Source organism: Anoplopoma fimbria, chromosome 19, assembly GCF_027596085.1.
Source record: "Anoplopoma fimbria isolate UVic2021 breed Golden Eagle Sablefish chromosome 19, Afim_UVic_2022, whole genome shotgun sequence".
NCBI classification, from domain to species: Eukaryota; Metazoa; Chordata; class Actinopteri; order Perciformes; family Anoplopomatidae; genus Anoplopoma; species Anoplopoma fimbria.
This window is the reverse complement of record NC_072467.1, coordinates 29,249,024-29,272,405: the sequence shown is the minus strand read 5'-3', so window position 1 is coordinate 29,272,405 and position 23,382 is coordinate 29,249,024. Positions and strand designations below refer to the sequence as shown.

The following is a 23,382-nucleotide window of genomic DNA, read 5'->3' as shown; positions in this document are numbered from 1 at the left end:
GGTGCTTTATAAAAAATAAAATTATTATTATTAATATTTCTATCAGCCCCAACTCAGCCACTGTCTGCCACAATCTGCATCAATTCTCAATTGTATGAACCTTAATTTCTACAAAATAAATTACAGATGGCATCAGAATATCAAAATGAATATTAAATTGAGAAAGAAAAAGTCTGCCTCGCTCAAACTTAATGTACCACATGGCAGGAGTCGTACTTCACTTTCAGTAATTGAACAAATTGAACAAATATAAAACCTTAGGGTTAGGGTTACAACAAAGAATTCCAATGACGGCTTACCTCGTAAAATAGCTTTGGCACTTCTCAAAGGGCGGGCTGGCCGGGACATTTCCTCCACAACAGTGGGCAGAAACCAGCGCTAGCTTGGTTCAGAATATCTGGGGATGAATGTGGTGAATGGCTCCAGCTGTGAGCTTTACACGCCCTTTGCCCGGACCTCACCGCTTCCAAGGCTTCCTCAGGAAGCCCCTTTTCCATTTTTTTGCGTATTTGTGTGTATAAAATATATATGTATGTGTGTGTGTATATAAATATATATATAAACCATTGAATGAGACTGGTACTGTATGTATATATCATCTGATGTCAAAAATCAGAGAAGGATGAGGACTTTTGTTTTGAAACAAAATTTTGAACTGAGCCATGTTGGTTTTTGAAAAGCTGACTTTTCAGAATGAAACGGATCACTTTTTTTATATATATAGATACAGATATGTGAATACAGTCTTCCTGCGCTCTCTCTCTCTCTCTGTTTGCAGAGTTTCCGTCCAGCGGCCATGTTGGTTGAGCGATCAAAAGATTTCGGACGGAGCTGGAAGGTTTTTCGTTACTTTGCAGAAGATTGTTCACTTTGGTTCCCTTCTGTTTCTAATCGGCCAGCCGTAAGCATTGACGACATCGTCTGTGACAGCAGATACTCTGGATCAGATCCGTCAACCGACGGAGAGGTAACACATTCATCCCCATTTTATACATATAGCCCAACATAATAAATCACAAATTTGCCTCAGGGGGTTTTACAATCTGTCCTTTTCTGTCCTAGCTTTGGAGAAGGAAAAGTTAATTGTCAATCCGTCTAAATGGATCCATATTTCGAGGTTGAGAAGGACTCTGTTAGGCCAAGTAGTGGTCAGAATAGGACCTAATCCCAGCATATGAAATTCAAACTGGCTCCAATTGGGGACATGTTGGGAAACAGCTGGTGATGTCCTCTCGGGCTGTGTTCCTCAACTATTTACATTGCTTGGAAATGTTTCCCAATAAAGGTATTTGAGATGAAGCATTGAGTCCAATCCAAGGAATCTAATCTTAGCATTAGAACAACTTTAGGTGAGGCCTTTTCTTTAGCTCTATACTCCTTTGAAGGTCATAGAGTGACAAGCTAACAACACAATTTTGGGAGCTCTAGACGCCCTAGCAAGACACCAAATATTACCAATAGGGTTAGAGTTAGGGTTAGTATTAGGGTGAGTTGAGGTTACTAATATAAAGCTGTTTCTAGTGGACAGTTTCTCCATTTCAAGTTCATTTGAATTAAAAAATTATGAATGTTTGTTAGGCTGCTTCTCAGGCCTCTGAGCAGCTAGAGAGCTCAACTTTGCTACATGTACTTCCCCCAAATTGATTAGACTTGTGACGTCCTTGGATCAGTTGCCGGAAAAAACAGAGACCCTTACTTTGGAGTAGCAACTTTTTTGGGGGCAATATAAAGTACTGGTGCTTTTCGGTGGTCTGCAAAAATGTTGCTCCGTCTTAACACCTCTTAAGGGTGATAGCTGTGTAAAGTCTTAGTTTGACCCCCTTCATGAAAATTGCTAATTTCATCCAAGTTGGAGAACCGAATATATGGCCTTAATTGGAACAAAAATTATTGGTGCATATCCTGTGAAAAATGACAAAGTGCATGAAGTGGACAAAAAAGTACCTCAAACAGACCATGGGTCACAAAGTGGACAAAAAGTTTCCAAAAATGGAAACGGGTTGAAATTTTTTTTGGTTTTCCACCAATTGGCCTCGACCACTAAGCACACCTTGTGTCCGATGGCATGACCCAATGCATTGCCATTGGACACCATCTAAGGCAGGGCTCTCAAACTCAAGGCCTAGACGATGTGTTGTGGCCCCACCTTAATATGAAGGTTTAATGTTAGTGTTATATGAATGGCTTTACAGTGTTGTGTAAGATGAACGAACCTACCAATCACGGTGGGTATATGGCTCTGGGGGCGGGACATCGACCGGGCTGGATGCAAGCAGAGAAACATCTCAATGAGTGACAGTTACAGCAGCGTTGCCATGGAGAGTTACAGCAGCGTTACCATGGAGAGTTACAGCAGCGTTGCCATGGAGAGTGACAGCAGCGTTGCCATGGAGAGTTACAGCAGCGTTGCCATGGAGAGTTCTCTCCGTGCTGGCTGCCTCGTGTCTATCAGGCAAACGCGGACATCCGTCACAACGTGCTGCGTTCACAACACCTACAAAAATAAGTTTTTTAAGTTGCTGCCCAGCGGGACATTATACGTATATATGTATATATGTATATATGTATATATATATATGTATATATATGTATATACGTATATATGTATATATGTATATATCTATATATGTATATATGTATATATGTATATATGTATGTATATATATATGTATATATGTATATACGTATATACGTATATATATATATATGTATATATGTATATATGTATATATCTATATATGTATATATGTATGTATATATATATATGTATATATATATATATATATATATATATATATGTATATATGTATATATGTATATACGTATATATATATATATATGTATATATGTATATATATATATGTATATATATATATATATATATATATATGTATATATATATATATATATATGTATATATGTATGTATATATATATATATGTATATCTATATGTATATATGTATATATCTATATATGTATGTATATATATGTATATCTATATGTATATATCTATATATGTATATACGTATATATGTATATATGTATGTATATATATATGTCTCTCTCTGACAAAATAAATCAAAGTGATGCGTACGCGGCGAGATAAAAGAAAAGTAAGAACATAATGTAGCCTAATGTGGTCTCAGTCACACACCGACACCTGTCCGTCGGCAGGAACAGTCCCCATAAAGCAGAAGAGCTGCTGAGTGTGTGTCCACAGACAGGATGTATCAGGAGCTGTGGACAGACTGGTGCATCACCACGGATGAGCCGGCTATGACCGACTGGTAGCACTGGTTCAGAGACAGTCAGAGGAACATGAGGTCCAGCATCGTTCTGCATCGTACACCAACAGGCTCTGTCCGCAGCAGGTCCCCATAAAGCAGAAGAGCTGTCCTGAGATGTGTCAGTGACATCAGGTCCAGCATCGTTCTGCATCGTACCAACAGGCTCTGTGCAGCCGTCTGCTGCTGTCCTGAGATGACCGACATCAGGTCCAGCACTGCATGTTCAGAGACAGTCAGTCAGTCCTGAACATGACATCAGGTCCAGCATCGTTCTGCATCGTACACCAACAGGCTCTGTGCAGCAGGTCATGTCTGCTGTCCTGAGATGTGTCAGTGACATCAGGTCCAGCATCGTTCTGCATCGTACACCAACAGGCTCTGTGCAGCAGGTCATGTCTGCTGTCCTGAGATGTGTCAGTGACATCAGGTCCAGCATCGTTCTGCATCGTACACCAACAGGCTCTGTGCAGCAGGTCTGTCTGCTGTCCTGAGATGTGTCAGTGACATCAGGTCCAGCATCGTTCTGCATCGTACGCCAACAGGCTCTGTGCAGCAGGTCATGTCTGCTGTCCTGAGATGTGTCAGTGACATCAGGTCCAGCATCGTTCTGCATCGTACACCAACAGGCTCTGTGCAGCAGGTCTGTCTGCTGTCCTGAGATGTATCAGTGACATCAGGTCCAGCATCGTTCTGCATCGTACACCAACAGGCTCTGTGCAGCAGGTCATGTCTGCTGTCCTGAGATGTGTCAGTGACATCAGGTCCAGTTCAGGGCCTTTTTACAACATATGGTGATGTACTTTACTTTAGTAAAAGTACATCATTTAGTAGTGTCCTGAAGAGATGTTTTGACTTAAGAGCAGAAGTGAAGAAATTCATGGAAGATGACAGAATGGATGTTCCTGAACCTGATGATCCAGGGTGGGTTATGGACCTTGCATTCCTAGTGGACTTAACACAGGAGCTGAACATCCTTAACCTGAAGCTCCAGGGCCCTGCTCAGCTTATCACTGCAGCTTATGAAAATGTGAAAGCCTTCTCCGCTAAACTGAAATTGTGGAAAACTCAGCTTTCTGTAAAATATCTCAGCCATTTCACAACATGCAGGTCTCTGGTGGAGGAGGACACAGCCTTCAGTGGTGGTGAATATGCCTGTGCTAGTGAAAACCTTCTGCAGGAGTTTGATCAGCGTTTTGCTGACTTCAAGGCACGCTGTGACACTTCCCAGCTGTTTGCTGACCCCTTCTCAGCTGATGTGGAGAGTGTCCCAAGTATGTTGCAAACTGAACTTATTGACTTGCAGTGCAACAGTGATCTAAAAGCTAAATTCAGAGAGGCACAGGGAAAAGCAGACATGACTGGACAATTCATGAGAGAATTACTTCCATCCTTCCCTGAGCTGTCAAAAATGTTCAGTCGGGTAATGTGCCTTTTTGGAAGCACGTATCTGTGTGAAAAACTTTTCTTGACTATGAACTTTAATAAATGCAAGTACTTAGTGATGCCCATGTTGAAGCTGTACTCAGAGTTTCTACTGTAACCTTGATCAGGGCAAATGTTGCTCAGCTGTGTGAGCAGAAGCGCTGCCAGGTCTCTGGCAAGAAATAGAATAAAGCACAAATGTATTCAGGGATTGTATGTGTTGGTTCAGTGCAATGTTTCAATAAGTTATTAAAAACATGGAAATAAAAAAGTAAATTTTCAAAAATATTGCGCTTTCTTGTAGTGCTTGAACGTTGAAGTGGCCCTCCTATGAGACGACAATACCAGCAGTGGCCCCAAGCCAAATTGAGTTTGAGACCCCTGATCTAAGGTATCATTGAGATGCATTTCAGTCCAATGGCAAGAAGTCACCATAGAAAATGTCTACATAAAGTGGAGTTTTCCCTCACACGTTCCTATCAATCCAGAGACTATAACTCATACAACACAGAAGACACATTACATTTTTAGTTACCTTAGTTCTGAGCATTGGCTTCTTCTGTGAGCAGATTATGTGACGAAAAGGAGATTCTTTTATGGATTTTCAAATCTGTTTTATAAAAAGGGTTTACTTTGTCCAACAGGTGGTGCTGAAAGCTCTAGATCCCATCTTTGAATTAGAAAACCCGTACGCATCGAACATCCAAGGTGAGTCGACATTTACACCAGAGAATACTGATCTCTGAATAGCTGGGTATTGAAACCATATTCTTTAAATAGTAAAAAGAGCTCATTGAACATTTTTAACATGTTTATATTAGACATAGAACGTGGAACATATTAAATGTTTAAATATTTTCATATGAGAAACACAAAGGAGAAAATATTATACCTTAAACATGTATGTTTAAGGTATAATAAGAAAGAAGAGCAAATTAAAAATGTAAGTATGTTTATATCAGACACAGATCCCGAAACATTTTAAACATTTAAATATGTTTATATCAGACACATGAAGAGCATATTAAACATTTAAATATGTTAACATCGGACACATAAAGAAGAACATATTAAACATTTAAACATGCTCATATAAAACACATAAAGAAGAACATATAAAACATTTAAACATGTTCATATAAGACACATAAAGAAGAACATATTGACCATTTAAATATGTTTATATAAGACATAAAGAAGAACATATTAAACATTTAAATATGTTCATATCAGACACATAAAGAAGAACATAGTAAACATTTAAACATGTTCATACAAGACACATAAAGAAGAACATATTAAACATTTAAATATGTTTGTATCAGACACAGAAAGAAGAACATATTGAACATTTAAATATGTTCATATCAGACACATAAAGAAGAACATATTAAACATTTAAACATGTCATTCACAGATCTCATCACCCTGACAAATATCCGTGTTAACTTCACTCGTCTCTTCACCTTGGGCGACACTCTGCTGGGTCGAAGACGCAGGAACCCTCAGGACAAATATTACTACGCTCTATACAACATGGTGGTCAGAGGTAGCTGCTTCTGTAACGGACATGCCAGCCAGTGTACACCAGTGGACGGAGGACGAGGGGACGTCTTCGCTCAGACTGGCATGGTATGGACCAGAAGCAGCACTGATCAGTTCTGGACTGGTTTTGATCAGTTCAGCAGACCCATGTCCCCCTGTGGCCGCATTATGTCATTAACATGTCATCAACACAGTGAAAAGTTTCTGTCACTGCTTTCTGACTGTAGATTTATCAATAATCTGTCTGATGTCATGAACTGACGGACTGTGACTTTGACTGAACTGTGCTATGTCAACAAGAAAACCCCTCCTTTCTGCAGATCAAATCTCTTTCTCTGTCTCCATCCGTCTGCCCGTGTGTGTGTGTGTGTGTGTGTGTGTGTGTGTGTGTGTGTGTGTGTGTGTGTGTGTGTGTGTGTGTGTGTGTGTGTGTGTGTGTGTGTGTGTGTATTTGCAAGTAGCCTATGTCATATAAAACAATCATGCATATGATCCATTACAATCAGATCGTTTATGTTACATAGGGTAAGGGTTTTCATAATTTATTAATCATCAATAGATATTCTGATATTATAGTCATAAGATAGACCACGGTAGGACGTTTGCTGAAGACTGTGAGCCGCTGCGTGTCCTGAAAGAAGTGGTTAACATGTAAGGATGCAGTGTGAACCATCGGTCAGTGTCTTTAGTATCAAATGTTCTCTCCTCAGATTAATGTCCCCTGATGTTGGAGCAGTTCGGAGATGAGAAAAGAGATTTCTTTCTGTTCTTCAGGTTCACGGCCGATGTGTTTGTCAGCACAATACAGCTGGAGAGAACTGTGAGAGATGTCAGGACTTTCACCACGACTCCCGCTGGAGGTCTGGAGGGGAAAACACAGCCAACACCTGCAAGAGTAAAAGCTGACCATTCCTTGTTCTTATAAAAAAATAAACCAGGCAGCATAAAACATGTTTCTGTTGAATTAGGATGAGAGTTATTCATCTTTTTTAGACTGTAATCATATCCGTGTATTTTGTGTCTCTCTCAGGATGCAACTGTAACGGTCACTCGGACTCTTGTCACTTCGACGCCACTCGTTTTGAAGCGACAGGCAGGCTGAGCGGCGGCGTGTGTGAAGACTGCCGCCATGACAGGATCGGGTCTCAGTGTGAACGATGTCGGCCTTTTCTGTATCAAGATCCACAAAGAGAAACAGACGACCCGCACGCCTGCATACGTACGCTTCAACTGCTTTCATTTCTTTTCTCTGATGCGTGTGTATTCACAATTAGACAAATTGTTTTATTATTTGTTTTTAGATTTAAGAAAGTGACACATTCCAAAATCCACATTAAATTACATATAAACCTGAGAAACATAAATAACCAAATGTATAATGCATTCTGTGTTCTTGGATATGGCAAGAAACCCAATAATAATTAAACCAAAAAAATAAATGTATACGTGACATAAACCCACAACAGGAGGACTGTATGTCTGATTCACATTGACAAAGATTCTCCATTTACGTGTTTCTATGCACTGTGGTGGCCTGTTCTTTGTACTTCTTATATACTGTGCCACGTTACGGGGCTCTGATTCTTCACTCACACGTTAAACCAAATAAAAACTCTACAGTCGCTGACTACACTGCCCTCATCTGATCAATTTATTCACACTTTCAACAAACTTACAGATCTCTGTTCAGAGTTTTTCTGTACTTTGGTTTGTGTCTTCTTCTAACATTTAGTTAGTAGAGACAGAAACTGGCTCAGTCTGCTATCTGAGCTTGAGATCTTGATTATCTGCTATTGTCACGAAAGATGCATATTTCCTCAATCCTGTCTTTGTTTTTTAATAAGCAGTTTTGGGTTTAAGCATTTGGCAACAAGGATGTCGCTGTGATACCTCTTTTCCAAGTGCTGATTCATTTCCTGTCCTTGGGGTCCGATGTCTATGCAGGACATCGGACCTACAGGCTATCCTACATTTGCCGAATTTACAACAAGGCATGATTAATTAGGAATTTGTCATAGACAGCTTTACACAAAGTGTATAAAGAGTCTCCTCAGACTAACTATGGATCTGTGAGACAGAAGAATGACTGTCACTGTCCTTGTTACTCTTAAAACCCTGAGGTGATGAAGAAGAGAGAACGAGCCAGAGGCCATCCCTGATTTTACAGTCTGAGTAATGGTCAGGAATATTGCCTTTATCTGCTATCAGAACTAAGGCTTTCTCTTCAGACTGTAGTGAAAGTATGTAGTGACTGTATATTCATAGCTATGTTCATATTTATTCATACATGTTCTTGTGTTCCAGCATGTGACTGCGACCCAGCTGGTTCAGAGGAAGGAGGTCTGTGTGACGCTCTGAGCGGCAAATGTGTCTGTAAAGAAAACGTGGAGGGTCAACGCTGCGATCAATGCAAATATGGCTTCTTCAATCTGAGACGGGACGACCCCACCGGCTGTCAGGGTGGGAAATAACTCTAATTTGGCTTGTAATAGCTTCTCATAAACAAATAGCAGTGGAGCAGAGAAGCTTCATGTTTCATGCTAGAGTATGTATGACAACAAATATGAGATTATCTGATGCTTTGATTCTCTTATAGAACCGCAGATTTGTTCTTAATATCTGTCTGTGTGTGTGTGTGTGTGTGTGTGTGTGTGTGTGTGTGTGTGTGTGTGTGTGTGTGTGTGTGTGTGTGTGTGTGTGTGTGTGTGTGTGTGTGTGTGTGCGCGTGTTTCAGTGTGCAGGTGCCATGTTTTAGGAAGTGTTGGGTCATGTGATCAGCTGACAGGAAGTTGTGGATGTGTCCATTTGGCCAGCGGTCCTCTGTGTGATCAATGTCTGGTAGGTTTTATCTTTCACAACCAGTGTCTAGAATAAAATGTGCCTTTTTAGTGACCCGCTGGGGATAACTGACTGAAACAACAACACTTTTGATAAAGAGTCCGCTCCATTGTTCACCGTGAATATAGGAAGCCATTTCTACAGGAAGGTCAACAGTACGGGTCAAATAAATTCACCCAAGGGTGTGGGGTTCTTGGTATTCATTCATTAATTCACTCATTCATTCAGTTGACTGGGACAATGCACAGCTTCATACCTGAACCAGAGTTAGCTATAAGCTAATTTATATCTGTAGAATAACAGAGAATAACATCTCTGTTAAGAAAATGAATGCTGTAGTATAAGAACCCAATTACAAATAGTACATAGTCACTTTACGATAAAATGATCAGCTACAACAACAACATTAAGGCGTTGATGGATGCAGACCAGAGTTCACCACAGTGTATATTTTAGCGATTAATGCTGAAAAGGTCTGTATTTCTATCAGTGTATACTGAGTATTGACTGATTATTTTTCCACATATAAAAAAATCTGATTACAGTTAAGATACTGAACAAGAAGAACAATGGACAGCTTACAAGTTAAGACAAATATTTAGTTATTGGTTATCATTTTAATGCTTTTCAATCTGTTTTACGGTCAGGCAGGTTTCTGGGGTTTGGGAAACTCCGTGTTCAGATGTTCACCATGTGACTGTGATGTTGGAGGAGCTCACAGCAACACGTATGTTTCCTCTGACTTTATTTTGCTTTTAGAATGTTTAGAGTCTAAATCATTTCATACAAAATGTTCATGAGTGAATACATGAACCTTTGAATAGGAAAAAACAGGAGAAACTAGAATAACCATCTTGCAATGGGATCATACCAGTCCTTACTCCCAAATTTAACCAGTGCTGCAAAGGGGAGGGGCCTCTTCCCCACTTCCTAACCCCATACTTCCAGGGCACTTGCGGGCCCCAGCCATCTTTGCGCTCTGCCTTCATTTTATTTATCAGCTACACATCTGTATAGTTTTGTGACTGCATCTTGCACGGTTGTGGCGCTATCAAGGTGAAAATATGTCTCCAGACAGAAATATAAACTGTCACTCACAGACTCACAAGGTTAAAACACTACAAATGTCGCCATCACATCTGATAATAAATGAACAGATTGAACATTTACATGTTTAGGATACTATAAAAATTGGTGTTTATGTTTTATTCATTCAGTTTCACTCCTTAATACATATCTGAACACAACTTCAGTTGGACAACTTAACATCCAGAGAGCAGAGACTGACAGCAGTGTTGGACTTCCCGTCTCCCCAGGTGTTCTCCGGAGGATGGACAATGTCATTGTTTACCCAACATGGTGGGTCGGCGCTGCTCTGACCCCGCCCCAGGGTACTTCCTGCCTCCACTGGACTACTTCCTGTACGAGGCAGAGCTCGCCGCTCCATTGCATGGAGGAACCTCTTCTTCTCCTTCTACTACTCCTCCTCCTTCACCGTCTTCTTCATCTTCTCTGGTGTGTAACTATGAGTAAATAACGGTATCAGTGTGAATACTGACAATAATATCCGTCAGTAGAATCATCTGTATTTTTATATATATATACACATACATACATACATACATACATAGAATATTGTGTATCTGTATTTTCAGTTGGACCCGGTTGTTTTACCTCAGTGTAAGAAGTATTACAGAGAGCAGGGTTACGACTTTAAGTTCACGAACGGAAGACTGGTTCTGGTTCGGAGGACTCGACACCTCGCCCGCTGGCGGAGACAGGGACAGGTGGGACGTTTTTATTCAGTTCCCTTTTGAACTTTTGTTTTGACCAATTGGGGGCCAAAGTCTGACCTTTCAACCAATCACATTGTTCTCCTTCTCCCGAAGTATCAATGGTATTTTTTCCCGTTCTTCAGCAGAACAGCCTTCCTCTGGATCAGGGTCATGCCCTTCAGATCATTCCCCGTCAGAGGAAAGCTGATCAGCCGATCACCTGGACCGGCCTGGGATTGGTCAGAGTGTTCGAGGGGGAGGGGCTTAGGTTCACTGTGGACAACCTCCCATCAACGATGGATTACCAGCTGGTTATTCGCTACGAGTCCGAGGTAAAGAGAAAAGTCAGGGTCCTGTTCTTTTTTTCTAGTCCTGATTTTGGTCTGAATTTTCAAAGATAAGCGGTCTTATTCAATAACACAGTGCGTAGAAACCACCATTATTTTTTGCTTATGTACAAATGAGGAAAAGTATTTATTCCAGGGAAACAATAAATATTGATTTATAAAACCTTGCAGACGCCTGCCAATACGCAATTTCCTTTAAATGTAAATGTTCACACCCTGCTCACACATTCAACCTTAAACGGTCAATGCAAAGCCCCTCAGCAATGTTGATGCATAGCAATGAGCTGCTGATCATTTACTGTGAATCACAGACACTACCGAGAGGAAGAACAAGAAAAGGTTCCCACCTTATTCTTTAGGTTCACTTGCGAAAGACTCACTAATACAACCTCAGTTATTCTCTGCCGGACTCAAAGATTTGATAAAAAATTGCAAAAATAGCTGCAAATCAAAGTGCTAAAAGAAGGGACAGACTTTAATTTATAATGAGTGGAAAGATATTGGAGGTTTGGCAAGGTGTTGATCTGTAATGATCTCATGTGTGGCTGTCAACCTGCATGATGACTTTATTTTATGCTTGCTTTTATGTGATTTTTTTCTCTCTCTGTATTGTAACGTCAGCTGATCTTCTTCTGCAGTCTCCGTTGGATTGGCTGGCTTCAGTCAGCATCGTCACAGTGTCACTGGTTCCCGGCGGCTGCAGCAGTGACCCAATCGGAAGTAAAACTCTAATTCTTCCTGGAAACTCCAGGTGAGGCAGTAAACAGTCTGTTTATTGGCAGAAATGTCACTGGACAGTTCAGAGCCCTGATCTTGAAAGCAGCTTTGGTGACATAAGTAAATCCTGAGTTCAAGGAAAGTCCCAGAAAGAGAGGTAACTTAAACTCTGCGTCTGTTACCATGGCAACTGAACCTAACCTGCAACAAACCTTCTCTGTGCGTTCTCCCTCCTCCCAGAGACAGACCCACTGTTTTATTTCCTCATTCATGTGGTCCATATAAAAGGTATCCTCTGTATTTTTACATTCTATACCCTGGTTAGATATCAGTTTGTTAGTCAGGAAAATCTAGGATCTAACACTTTAATGTGTTGGCAGTTATTTCTTTGAACATTCAAATATTACCATCATTACCACCAATATCAACAAGCAAAAATCCTTGTATGTGTATAAGGCCGGTAATAAATTGTTTCTGATTCTGATGACTAAGAGTCAAGTCAAGATTGTGACGAATGTAAAAATGTAGTCTGGTAAATTAATGGACAATACTGAATAAAACTTAACTGTGTTGACTTATTGACACTTTTCCCCTCTTTGACTCAGACTCTTGCTTAAAGATCAATATTGACAGTCCATACATAGCTTATATGCATTAATATCTCTATTTACAATGGATTGAAATGGAGGCTGAATCATACTGTCAGAGCACCACTTATGATGGCTTTCATAAAAAAAAACACTCTTAACCTCCACTTGCAGTAACTAACTAATATCTGATTTTCTACACATCTTCACAGGGGATCCGGGACAGAGGATGTCGCATGTGTACAGATTGTAAAGCCCTCTGAGGCAAATTTGTAATTTGTGATTTTTGGTTATACAAAATAAACTGAATTGAATTGAATTTATTCATTCATCACACACAAGCTGACTGAACTCTGATCAGCTGTTCTGGAACCGACAAATCACAGTTGACTTTAGAGCTCACTGTTAGTTGACTCAGAGTTCAGGGTTAATTAACTCAGAGTTCAGGGTTAGTTATCTCAGAGTTCAGGGTTAGTTAAGTCAGAGTTCAGGGTTAGTTAAGTCAGAGTTCAGGGTTAGTTATCTCAGAGTTCAGGGTTAGTTAAGTCAGAGTTCAGGGTTAGTTAAGTCAGAGTTCAGGGTTAGTTATCTCAGAGTTCAGGGTTAGTTAAGTCAGAGTTCAGGGTTAGTTATCTCAGAGTTCAGGGTTAGTTATCTCAGAGTTCAGGGTTAGTTATCTCAGAGTTCAGGGTTAGTTATCTCAGAGTTCAGGGTTAGTTATCTTCAGGGTTAGTTATCTCAGAGTTCAGGGTTAGTTATCTCAGAGTTCAGGGTTAGTTATCTCAGAGTTCAGGGTTAGTTAAGTCAGAGTTCAGGGTTAGTTATCTCAGAGTTCAGGGTTAGTTAAGTCAGAGTTCAGGGTTAGTTATCTCAGAGTTCAGGGTTAGTTAAGTCAGAGTTCAGGGTTAGTTATCTCAGAGTTCAGGGTTAGTTAAGTCAGAGTTCAGGGTTAGTTATCTCAGAGTTCAGGGTTAGTTAAGTCAGAGTTCAGGGTTAGTTACAGTACCAGTCAAAAGTTTGGACACCTTCTCATTCAACTACTTTGAAGAATCTAAAATATAAAACATATTTTGGTTTGTTGAGCATTTGTTTGTTTACCACATAATTCCATATGTGTTCCTTCATAGTTTGGATGTTTTCAATATTAATCTACAATGTAGAAAAATGTTTATAAAGAAAGAAAGAAAAACCATTGAATGAGAAGGTGTGTCCAAACTTTTGACTGGTACTGTATCTCAGAGTTCAGGGTTAGTTATCTCAGAGTTCAGGGTTAGTTATCTCAGAGTTCAGGGTTAGTTATCTCAGAGTTCAGGGTTAGTTATCTCAGAGTTCAGGGTTAGTTATCTCAGAGTTCAGGGTTAGTTATCTCAGAGTTCAGGGTTAGTTAAGTCAGAGTTCAGGGTTAGTTATCTCAGAGTTCAGGGTTAGTTATTTCAGAGTTCAGGGTTAGTTAAGTCAGAGTTCAGGGTTAGTTAAGTCAGAGTTCAGGGTTAGTTATCTCAGAGTTCAGGGTTAGTTATTTCAGAGTTCAGGGTTAGTTAAGTCAGAGTTCAGGGTTAGTTATCTCAGAGTTCAGGGTTAGTTATTTCAGAGTTCAGGGTTAGTTATTTCAGAGTTCAGGGTTAGGCTCAGAGTTTGTTAAACCTGCTTTCTGTGCTTTCTGTGTTTACACTGTGCAATACAATAGTTATAATAGTTTCTGTCTGTATATATAATATTTCAGTTACTGTGGATTCTTTACAGTTTTTTACTGGGTTTTTTTATTGCTCATTTGCTTATTAATAATACTTATTTTAGATCTTTTTTTTTATTTTTATTTTTTTTACTATGTCTCTTGTTTGCCCTATCATCTATGCTGCTGTAATCCTGTAAATTTCCCTGCTGCAGAACTACAAAAGGATTATCTTATCTTATCTTATCTTATCTTATCTTATCTTATCTTATCTTATCTTATCTTATGAATCAGAGCCCACTGGTGCAATCATTTATCTTAAAGTCGAAGGCATAAAACATTGTAGACTGCTTCCTCCTAATTTCCTGGTAGACAAAATATATTATTCACATAGTGACCACTAGATGTCGCTGTTAGGTAAAAGTCTTCATGTACCAATGATTTTTGATTACATGTCATATATTGGATCAGATCAACACAACTAAACTAGTTTGTTTTGATGCTGTTTACTGTTGTTTGTTACCATAGTCTTTCATTTGTTTATTCTTTTGTTTACTATTATTTGTCTGTTTAACCTTTTGATACTGTCGTTGTTTTATTGTTGTTTGCTTATCTGTTTGCTCGTTTGTCTCCAGAGGGGGTATTCTCGACCGTCTGGTGTGTCTAAATGCAGGCGGTCAGTACTTTGTGGATGTTGTCTTTAACAAACAGTCCGGATCAGACGGCCTCTCCAGCTCACACATACTGATCGACTCGGTGAGTAAGTCTTCATCTGTTCGGCTGAAACTCACTCTGAGTGATGGACAGTCTGACTGTTGCTCACAAGTCATTTTTTGCATGTCCAGGTCAAGTCTCAAGCCTTTTAGGGGCGACTTGTTTTTTAACTGGATCTCCATTAACTGACGCCTTGGCAACTGCTAATCATCCTGGGTTTCACAGAGTGAAGAAGTATAGTATCAGTACAGACCATATACATGATAATTTGAACCTTGGGGGACACCTTGAAAGACTTGGGCTTTGTCGGAGTTGAACTTATTGATGCAAATGAACTGTTGGCGGTCGGAGAGATATGATGTGAACCAGGTGAGGGCTGTGCCAGTGATATGGAGGGAGGACTCAAGGCGGGAGAGGAGGATGGAGTGGTTGATGGTGTCAAACGCTGCGCTGAGGTCCAGTAGTATTAGGATGTTGAGGGAGTGGTCATCTGAGGAGAGGAGTAGGTTGTTGGTGACTTTGATTAGGGCCGTTTCTGTGCTGTAATGATAACAGAATCCGGATTGAAATGGTTTGTAGAGTTGCTTGGGTGTGGACGTGGATGGGCCGAGAGAACCGCGGGCAGGGGCACGGTGGAGCGGTGTGGAGCGGCGAGAGGAGGGCTCTGGAATGGCCGGCAGAGCGATCGTAGGGGACCGGAGGCCGTGTGACCATCGGGGCGGCAGGTTGGATGATGGAGGAGGCTGGGTGTCCCTAGCCAGCGGAGGGAAGTCATGGAGGGCAAGGATAGGATAGTTTAATGGTATAGATGGCATAGTTGGTATAGTTGGATGGTATAGTTGAATGGTATAGTTGGATGGCATAGTTGGTATATATAAATGGCATAGTTGGTATAGTTGAATGGCATAGTTGGTATAGTTGAATGGCATAGTTGGTATAGTTGAATGGCATAGTTGGTATATATAAATGGCATAGTTGGTATAGTTGGATGGTATAGTTGGTATATATAAATGGCATAGTTGGTATAGCTGTATGGCATAGTTGGTATATATAAATGGCATAGTTGGTACAATTGGATGGTGTAGTTGGTATAGCTGTATGGCTGTATGACTGAGACGAGGCAATGTGGGCAGTGCGCTGGTTCAGGGTTAGGGTTAGCTGGCTGTCGGAGAGAAGAGCGAGTGAGAGTAGGAAGCCAAGCTGGTACTAGTTTATCGATAGTTGGTTATTATGTAATGATGAATGACGAACAGTTTACACGTCCCAAATCTAAAGTCAGAGTCAAGTCTCGAGTCTTTTGCAGACGAGTCTCGAGTCAGGTTTTAAGTTCCCACAGGTTTATATGGATCTTGGTTATACCTGGACCAGGGCTCTACCTGGCACCCACTGCTAGTACTATGATTATTATTAGTTATACTTTTAATAACATTACTACAACTATTACTGCTTTCATTATCATTATATTATACTGCTGTTGCATTAATAATAAGTGATAATTTCTCTTTTACTCTAATACTTCTATTTAGAATATGTAACATTTCTATTATATGGATTTACTCTGATTTAATTCTATTATGCTGTTCATTCCTAACACATGACATCTTTTGCACTCCTGTCCATCCTGTGAGAGGGATCCCTCCTCTATTGCTCTACCTAAGGTTTCTTCCTTTTCTTCCCTGTTAAAAGTTTTTTAGGGGGGTGTTTATCCTTTTCTGATATGAGGGTCTTGGGATAGAGGATGTCATATGCAGTTCAGATTGTAAAGTTCTATTAGAAAAATGTGATCTGTATGCGACATATGTGCAACTTTAGTCCAAGTTGAGTCGCTTTCTCTGGCAGCAATAACTAATAACAGCAAGTGTGTACGTGTTTGCATATATCTCCAGATTGTGAAGCGATATACATGGAGCTGTACGTAGAGAAATACTCTGTCAATAAATACGGATGAGTGCATTCATAAACTTTCTAAAATCAACAACACATAATAAGAGGGATTTAAGATGGTTCCTTCAACATTATGTACTGAATTATTTACTATTTGAATTTTTAGTTGGGTCTGATTCCCAGCAACAAGGCTGTCCAAGATTTCTGCTCCCAGAGTGACCTTGACTCTTTCCGCCACTTTCACTGCATTGGATTGGCTGTTGAGCTCCGCCCACAAGAGACGCTGCCACAAGTCTGTGAGGGACTCATCAAGAGCATGTCAGCACGAATACACAACGGAGGTGTTCGTAAGTATTTTAACACACACATATACACAACCGAGCTGTCTGTAAGTATTTTAACACACATATACACAACAGAGCTGTTTGTAAGTATTATAACACACATATACACAACAGAGCTGTTTGTAAGTATTACAACACACAAATACACAAGGGAGCTGTACATAAGTATTACAACACACAAATACACAAGGGAGCTGTACATAAGTAACAAACAGTTCCAACATTTTTTGTTTCACTTCCAGATTTCTTGTAATTCCTTTTCCTATGGTTTGCTCAACCTCTTGTCGTTTTGTGTATGTGCGTGTCCTGTTCTCAGTCTGCAGGTGTAACGTTGTTGGCTCTCTTGGACCATCCTGCAGTAAACTGGGAGGTGTCTGTGAATGTAAGCCCAATGTGATTGGCCGTTGCTGTGATACATGTGCACCACTGACATTTGGTTTTGGACCCGATGGCTGCAAACGTATGTAACTCTAACATCCAAACTCCCAAAACACAATAATACTTTTGAACAGTGTATCAGTTTTAGAGCAAACTATCAGTCTGTGAAGATTTTTCTCTGCTGTTTTGTTTGCAGCATGTGAGTGTGACCCTCGTGGTTCGGTGTCAGAGCTTTGCGATCAGGTCAGAGGTCAATGTGTGTGTCGTTCAGAGGTCACAGGTCAACGCTGCGATCGCTGTCAAACAGCATTCTGGGGTTTCCCTTCCTGTCAACCCTGTCAATGTAACAAGCTGTCGGAAGTGTGTGACGAACAAACCGGAGAGTGTCTGAGCTGCAGGGAGCACGCCACCGGACCAATGTGTGAAAGGTTAAGTATATATACGTATTTATATACATAACTATTATAATGAATCTACAGATATTTAACACAGGCCACACTGTGACAGGTTAAATATATATCATGTTACATCTATAAACAATATTATAACTATAGATATATAACAGACCACACTGTGACAGGTCAAATATATATCATGTTACATCTATAAACAATATTATAACTATAGATATATAACAGACCACACTGTGACAGGTTAAATATATATCATGTTACATCTATAAACAATATTATAACTATAGATATATAACAGGCCACACTGTGACAGGTTAAATATATATCATGCTATATCTATAAACAATATTATAACTATAGATATATAACAGGCCACACTGTGACAGGTTAAATATATATCATGCTATATCTATAAACAATATTATAACTATAGATATATAACAGACCACACTGTGACAGGTTAAATATATATCATGCTATATCTATAAACAATATTATAACTATAGATATATAACAGGCCACACTGTGACAGGTTAAATATATATCATGCTATATCTATAAACAATATTATAACTATAGATATATAACAGGCCACACTGTGACAGGTTATCATGACATAGTTATACACAATAATATAACTATAAATATGTTACAACCCTTAATCAGAAGATCAGTGGTTCGATCCCCGGCTCCTCTAGTACATGTCGATGTGTCATTGTCCAGGACACTTAACCCCAAGGCTTGTGATTGGGTGATTAGTTAGTTCTGATGGGTAGGTGGCACGTTTCATGGTAGCCTCTGCCATCAGTGTATGACTGGGTGTGAATTAATAGAAAAGCGCTATACACCCACAAGTCCATTTAACATTTACCGTATCAAAGCTACACTGTGGCAGGGTGTATCTGTCCACATCTGTCCACATCTGTCCAGGTGTTGTACATGTTTCATTCTAACAGGTAAAAATGAACACCTACTATAACTATCTTCCTACTGGTGTCAGTTTAGAAATATTTTAAAGATTAATATATTTTATTTCATAAGTGTGAATGAGGGGCTGCACGGTGGTGTAGTGGTTAGCACTGTCGCCTCACAGCAAGAGGGGCCGGGGTTCAATTCCCGGGCTGGACAACCTTCTGTGTGGAGTTTGCATGTTCTCCCCGTGTCAGCGTGGGTTCTCTCCGGGTTCTCCGGCTTCCTCCCACAGTCCAAAGACATGCAGCTTAGGTGCATTGAAGACTCTAAATTGCCCGTAGGTGTGGATGTGAGTGTGAATGGTTGTTTGTCTATATATGTCTGCCCTGTGACAGGCTGGCGACCTGTCCAGGTGAACCCTGTGCAGGTGAACCCTGTCCAGGTGAACCCTGTCCAGGTGTACCCTGCCTTCGCCCATTGACAGCTGAGATAGGCTCCAGCACCCCTGCGACCCTTAACTGGATAAGCAGGTTACGGAAAATGGATGGATGGATGGATGGATGGAAGTGTGAATGTTTAGAAATCTTTTGAACTGGATCTTCTCAATATTTCACTTTGACAAGGTCATATATTCTAAAATAATGGAGAATGTTTCTGTACACACAGGCAGTCTTGTAGATGTTCTGGTTCTGATGATACTCCTGTGTTACTGATGCAGGTGTGTGGAGGGTTACTATGGTAACCCTGTCTCCAGTCAGCCCTGTGAGCCCTGCCTGTGTCCAGAAGTTCCAAACAGTGGACGATTCTTCGCCACTTCATGCCAACACGACCCACAATCCCTCAGTCTCACCTGTAACTGCAGGGAGGGACACACAGGTAAGAGCTGACCTGTTTGTCGTGATAGGCTGCTGATTTCTATTTCACTCTGCGAACAGAAAGGAGCCTCAATTCTGAGAGCAGTGAGTCCTGATTGGAATAAATGGTTTAAGGTGATCAGACAGGTAGGCTACAAAAGCACATCAAAGTCTGATCCGACACGGAGAGGGAAATTTATCAAATTATAGCCGCAGCATTCTGTACCATTTGAAACTATAAGTACCAGCAGACAGCAGGCCTTATAACAAAACGTTGGTTTAATCCAGCCTGGGGGATACAAAGGCATAATGAGGATTTCTGTGATGCGTAGCTGAAGAAAGGAGAACGTTGTTATTTCTTTAATGTGCTGATCAAAAGCAACGGGCAGCTGGAGGATGAGGCCTTTTCTGTTGTTTCTGTGAACACAGTGAATATGTCCAAACAAATAAAACTGACTTTGACTCTCTCAGGTCCACGCTGCGATAGATGCAGCCCTGGTTTCTATGGCGACTTGGGGTTGCCAGGTGCCAGCTGTGAGGAGTGTCCCTGCAACAACAACATAAACCCGGGTGACCCCAACGCATGCGACCGCCTAACAGGAGAATGTCAGCGCTGCCTCTACAACACAATGGGACCACGCTGCCAAGACTGCAAACCTGGTTACTACGGCAACGCCCTGGACCAAGATTGCAAAGGTAACGACCAGGGTGTCAGATACAAATGTTGATATTAATAATAATAATATAATAAGAAGAAAAAATTGAAACACAATGTCCGTACATCCATTGAACAACCATCCGGAGAGAATCCAACCCGTTTCAGCACAAAGAGCAGTGGTTGTCCTCTGAGCTCCCCATCATCCCACACCATGTCATTCCTTCAGTCACCCAGGGACCAGGACCACAAATGAGAACCGGTACAGAGAACTGGTGGGGAGTCCAGAGCTTCACCTTCAGGATTAGCTCTCTTTTCCCTCAGGAAAATATAAAAATAGATAATAAAAATAGGTGTTTCATTTATAAATCAGAGCTTATGATCCACACTAAATATTTGTTTGTACACATGACAAATTGAACGTAACCCAAAACATTCAGATTTATAAAACCTTGCGTACGCCTAACAGTTCCCGATTTCCTTAAAAAAATCCAAAATCGACCTGTTTATGTACACACCCGGATCGGCTTCACATCGCGCCCTCTTCACACATTCAACCATAAATTGTCAAGTCAATGATGAATTTTTATTTAAAGAAATGAGCTGCTGATCATTGGTGCTTTGCCGTGAATCACGGACTCTACCGAGAGGAACAGCAAGAAAAGGAATTTGAAAGAAATCCTAGTGCTTGTGGATGAAGGGATCCCTTAACGCTCATCCCTCTATTTCTTCCACTGACGCAGTCCTAAAAGTTCCAGAGTATCTATCGTGCAACATAAAACATCAGAGTGTCAGAAAGAGATAAAGATCTCATCGTGCGAAAGCTGACTTTGGCTTTATTTCCATACTTTGCTAATTTACACAATCCCGATTTGCCAGGTGAGCTGAATGCAGAGTGTGTGTCACCGAATAAAGGCATCAGATAGCTGTGTTCAGTTTTTCTGTGTATCTGTCCCTATAGATAAAATATTCATTAATAAATAAAGGTATGTTCACTGCAACTATTTGACTCACAAAAATGATATGAAAATGATCAACAGCATTAGAAGACATTATTAAAAACTATTAACACTCTGTTCGCGATTCTTTCATGCTGATTGATGTTATCATGGATTTCGAAAACTGATGATGATGATTTCATCATCCGCTCCACAGCTGACCACGGGGGTCGGTAGTCGAGTTCTCTCCTCTGCACACACGCTGATGCAATATTGGGCGGAATTTGATGGAAATTTCAGTTGGTTTATACATGTTTACAATTGAAACGTGCTTATGGAAGAGTTGTAACGTTTAGCACAAGCACAATTATCACTGCTGGTTTGAATGTATAGATGAAGTGGATCTGTAATTAATGTGTGATATGAAGTGAAATTAAATTAAATTTAACTTCTACGATCTGGCTTTAATACACCACCTCACAGTCTGCGTCTCCATAATGGTCAGAGTTTCTGCACATTCTTCCGTCAAAAATGGAAATGTCGTACCCGTCTTTCAGGCCCTGTTTTGTGCGTACAGTTATGAATGAGAACACTGGTCTTTCCAGCAGCCTCCAGCACCAACTGTCCAACACACACAGCCTCGGCCTCAAGGTGTTCAGGTATCCAAGTACAATTATCAATCCCCAACTGTAACAGCATAGACGGGGTCAGAAGGGTTTCTCCATCATCGCCCATCGTCTCCCAGCAGACTTCTGAGGCTGAGTCTCCTCTAAGTCTCCATCAAAAGAAACGGCAGAAATGTAAAGTCGTGGGTTTACAGATGTGACTGCTGGCCTCTATCTGATATATTTCATGTTTTCATATATTTACTGTGTATTTCCAAGAGTGCTCTTGTGACCGGCGGGGGACAGAGGTGACTCAGTGTCCTCTTGGGAGTCCTTGTTTCTGTAATTCAAGGACAGGACAGTGTCCCTGCAGGACGGGGGTGGTGGGACTCCTTTGTGACCAGTGTGTGGACGGATACTGGAACCTGCACGGTGCTTCGGGGTGTCAAGCCTGCAGCTGTGATTCTGTTAACTCCTTCTCCAACATCTGCAACAAGGCAAGAGGCACCAACACAGCCACTGTCCTGTTCAAGGCTTTATTCATTTCATTCATGTTATTAACCTCACACTACAGGACACCATCACATAAAGCACACTGGAAGTTTCACTGTTGTTTTAGAATCATGTGAAACGTGTTGTAATGTGTAACTTGAATGGATACAACTGAATTTAATCAGCAGGTAAAGTTTACAGTTTAGTGTTTCACAATACTAGACAAAAGGAAGACGAGAAAAAGGACAAGCATAAACCAATTAAAAGTATTGACAGTAGATGAACCATTGATCAGAAAACATGTATTGAATGAAGCACTGATGCGTTCAGGTGACGGGACAGTGTCCATGTCGTCCTGAGTTTGGAGGAAGACAGTGTGACGAGTGTGGAGAAAATCATTTTGGGAATCCGGACCTGCAGTGTATCTGTGAGTGAAAACACAAACACCCCTCTAACATTCTCTTGACCTCTCTGTGACCGAACTCCAGGTGGTTTCTATTTGAACTCTTCGTGTCTCTCTCAGCTTGTGACTGTAACGTTGAGGGAACTGAGCGTCCGTCATGTGACCCTGAAACCGGCGAGTGCATCTGTCGGGTCGGTGTCACCGGCATCTTCTGTGATGAGTGCGCCCATGGCTACCACTCAGTGTTCCCGGCCTGCGAGGAGTGCCATCCATGCACCGCTCTCTGGTCCAGAGACGTCACCGATGTCAAGCGAGCGGCCCTGATGATGAGAACCTTCATTCCTCACCATGGCTATGACAACACCTGGCCCGGCAACAGTCGCCACCAGCAACAGATGCTGAAGATGCACTCCAGTTTGGACAGCGTAACCGACTTGATGGGACTCTCCCTGCCAAAGCTGGAGAAGCTGGAAAAACTGTGTGCAAAGATGGGGTAAATGCTGAAGTTACGAACTTAAATGAAAATGTGGTAGTTTTATAGCCTCACAGCAACATCTGCAAACACTGTCAGAGTTCATTGAAATTCTTAAAAGTGTCAC

At 40.9% G+C, this 23,382-nt stretch overlaps 1 protein-coding gene across 1 annotated transcript in view; it reads left to right on the top strand.

Annotated features, from left to right (window-relative positions):
* lamb4 (laminin, beta 4) overlaps nucleotides 1-23,382 on the top strand; it is a 53,801-nt gene that overhangs the window by 9,651 nt on the left and 20,768 nt on the right. Inside the window, 23 exon segments of the mRNA XM_054619712.1 lie at nucleotides 779-967; nucleotides 5,355-5,418; nucleotides 6,128-6,342; nucleotides 7,030-7,150; nucleotides 7,286-7,474; nucleotides 8,560-8,715; nucleotides 8,990-9,093; nucleotides 9,741-9,820; nucleotides 10,410-10,608; nucleotides 10,749-10,880; nucleotides 11,012-11,200; nucleotides 11,854-11,966; nucleotides 14,827-14,947; nucleotides 16,956-17,136; nucleotides 17,450-17,593; nucleotides 17,708-17,939; nucleotides 19,555-19,600; nucleotides 19,603-19,641; nucleotides 19,643-19,712; nucleotides 20,162-20,386; nucleotides 22,168-22,385; nucleotides 22,711-22,807; nucleotides 22,904-23,276. Of these exon segments, the coding sequence (XP_054475687.1) occupies nucleotides 779-967; nucleotides 5,355-5,418; nucleotides 6,128-6,342; nucleotides 7,030-7,150; nucleotides 7,286-7,474; nucleotides 8,560-8,715; nucleotides 8,990-9,093; nucleotides 9,741-9,820; nucleotides 10,410-10,608; nucleotides 10,749-10,880; nucleotides 11,012-11,200; nucleotides 11,854-11,966; nucleotides 14,827-14,947; nucleotides 16,956-17,136; nucleotides 17,450-17,593; nucleotides 17,708-17,939; nucleotides 19,555-19,600; nucleotides 19,603-19,641; nucleotides 19,643-19,712; nucleotides 20,162-20,386; nucleotides 22,168-22,385; nucleotides 22,711-22,807; nucleotides 22,904-23,276 (3,497 nt within the window).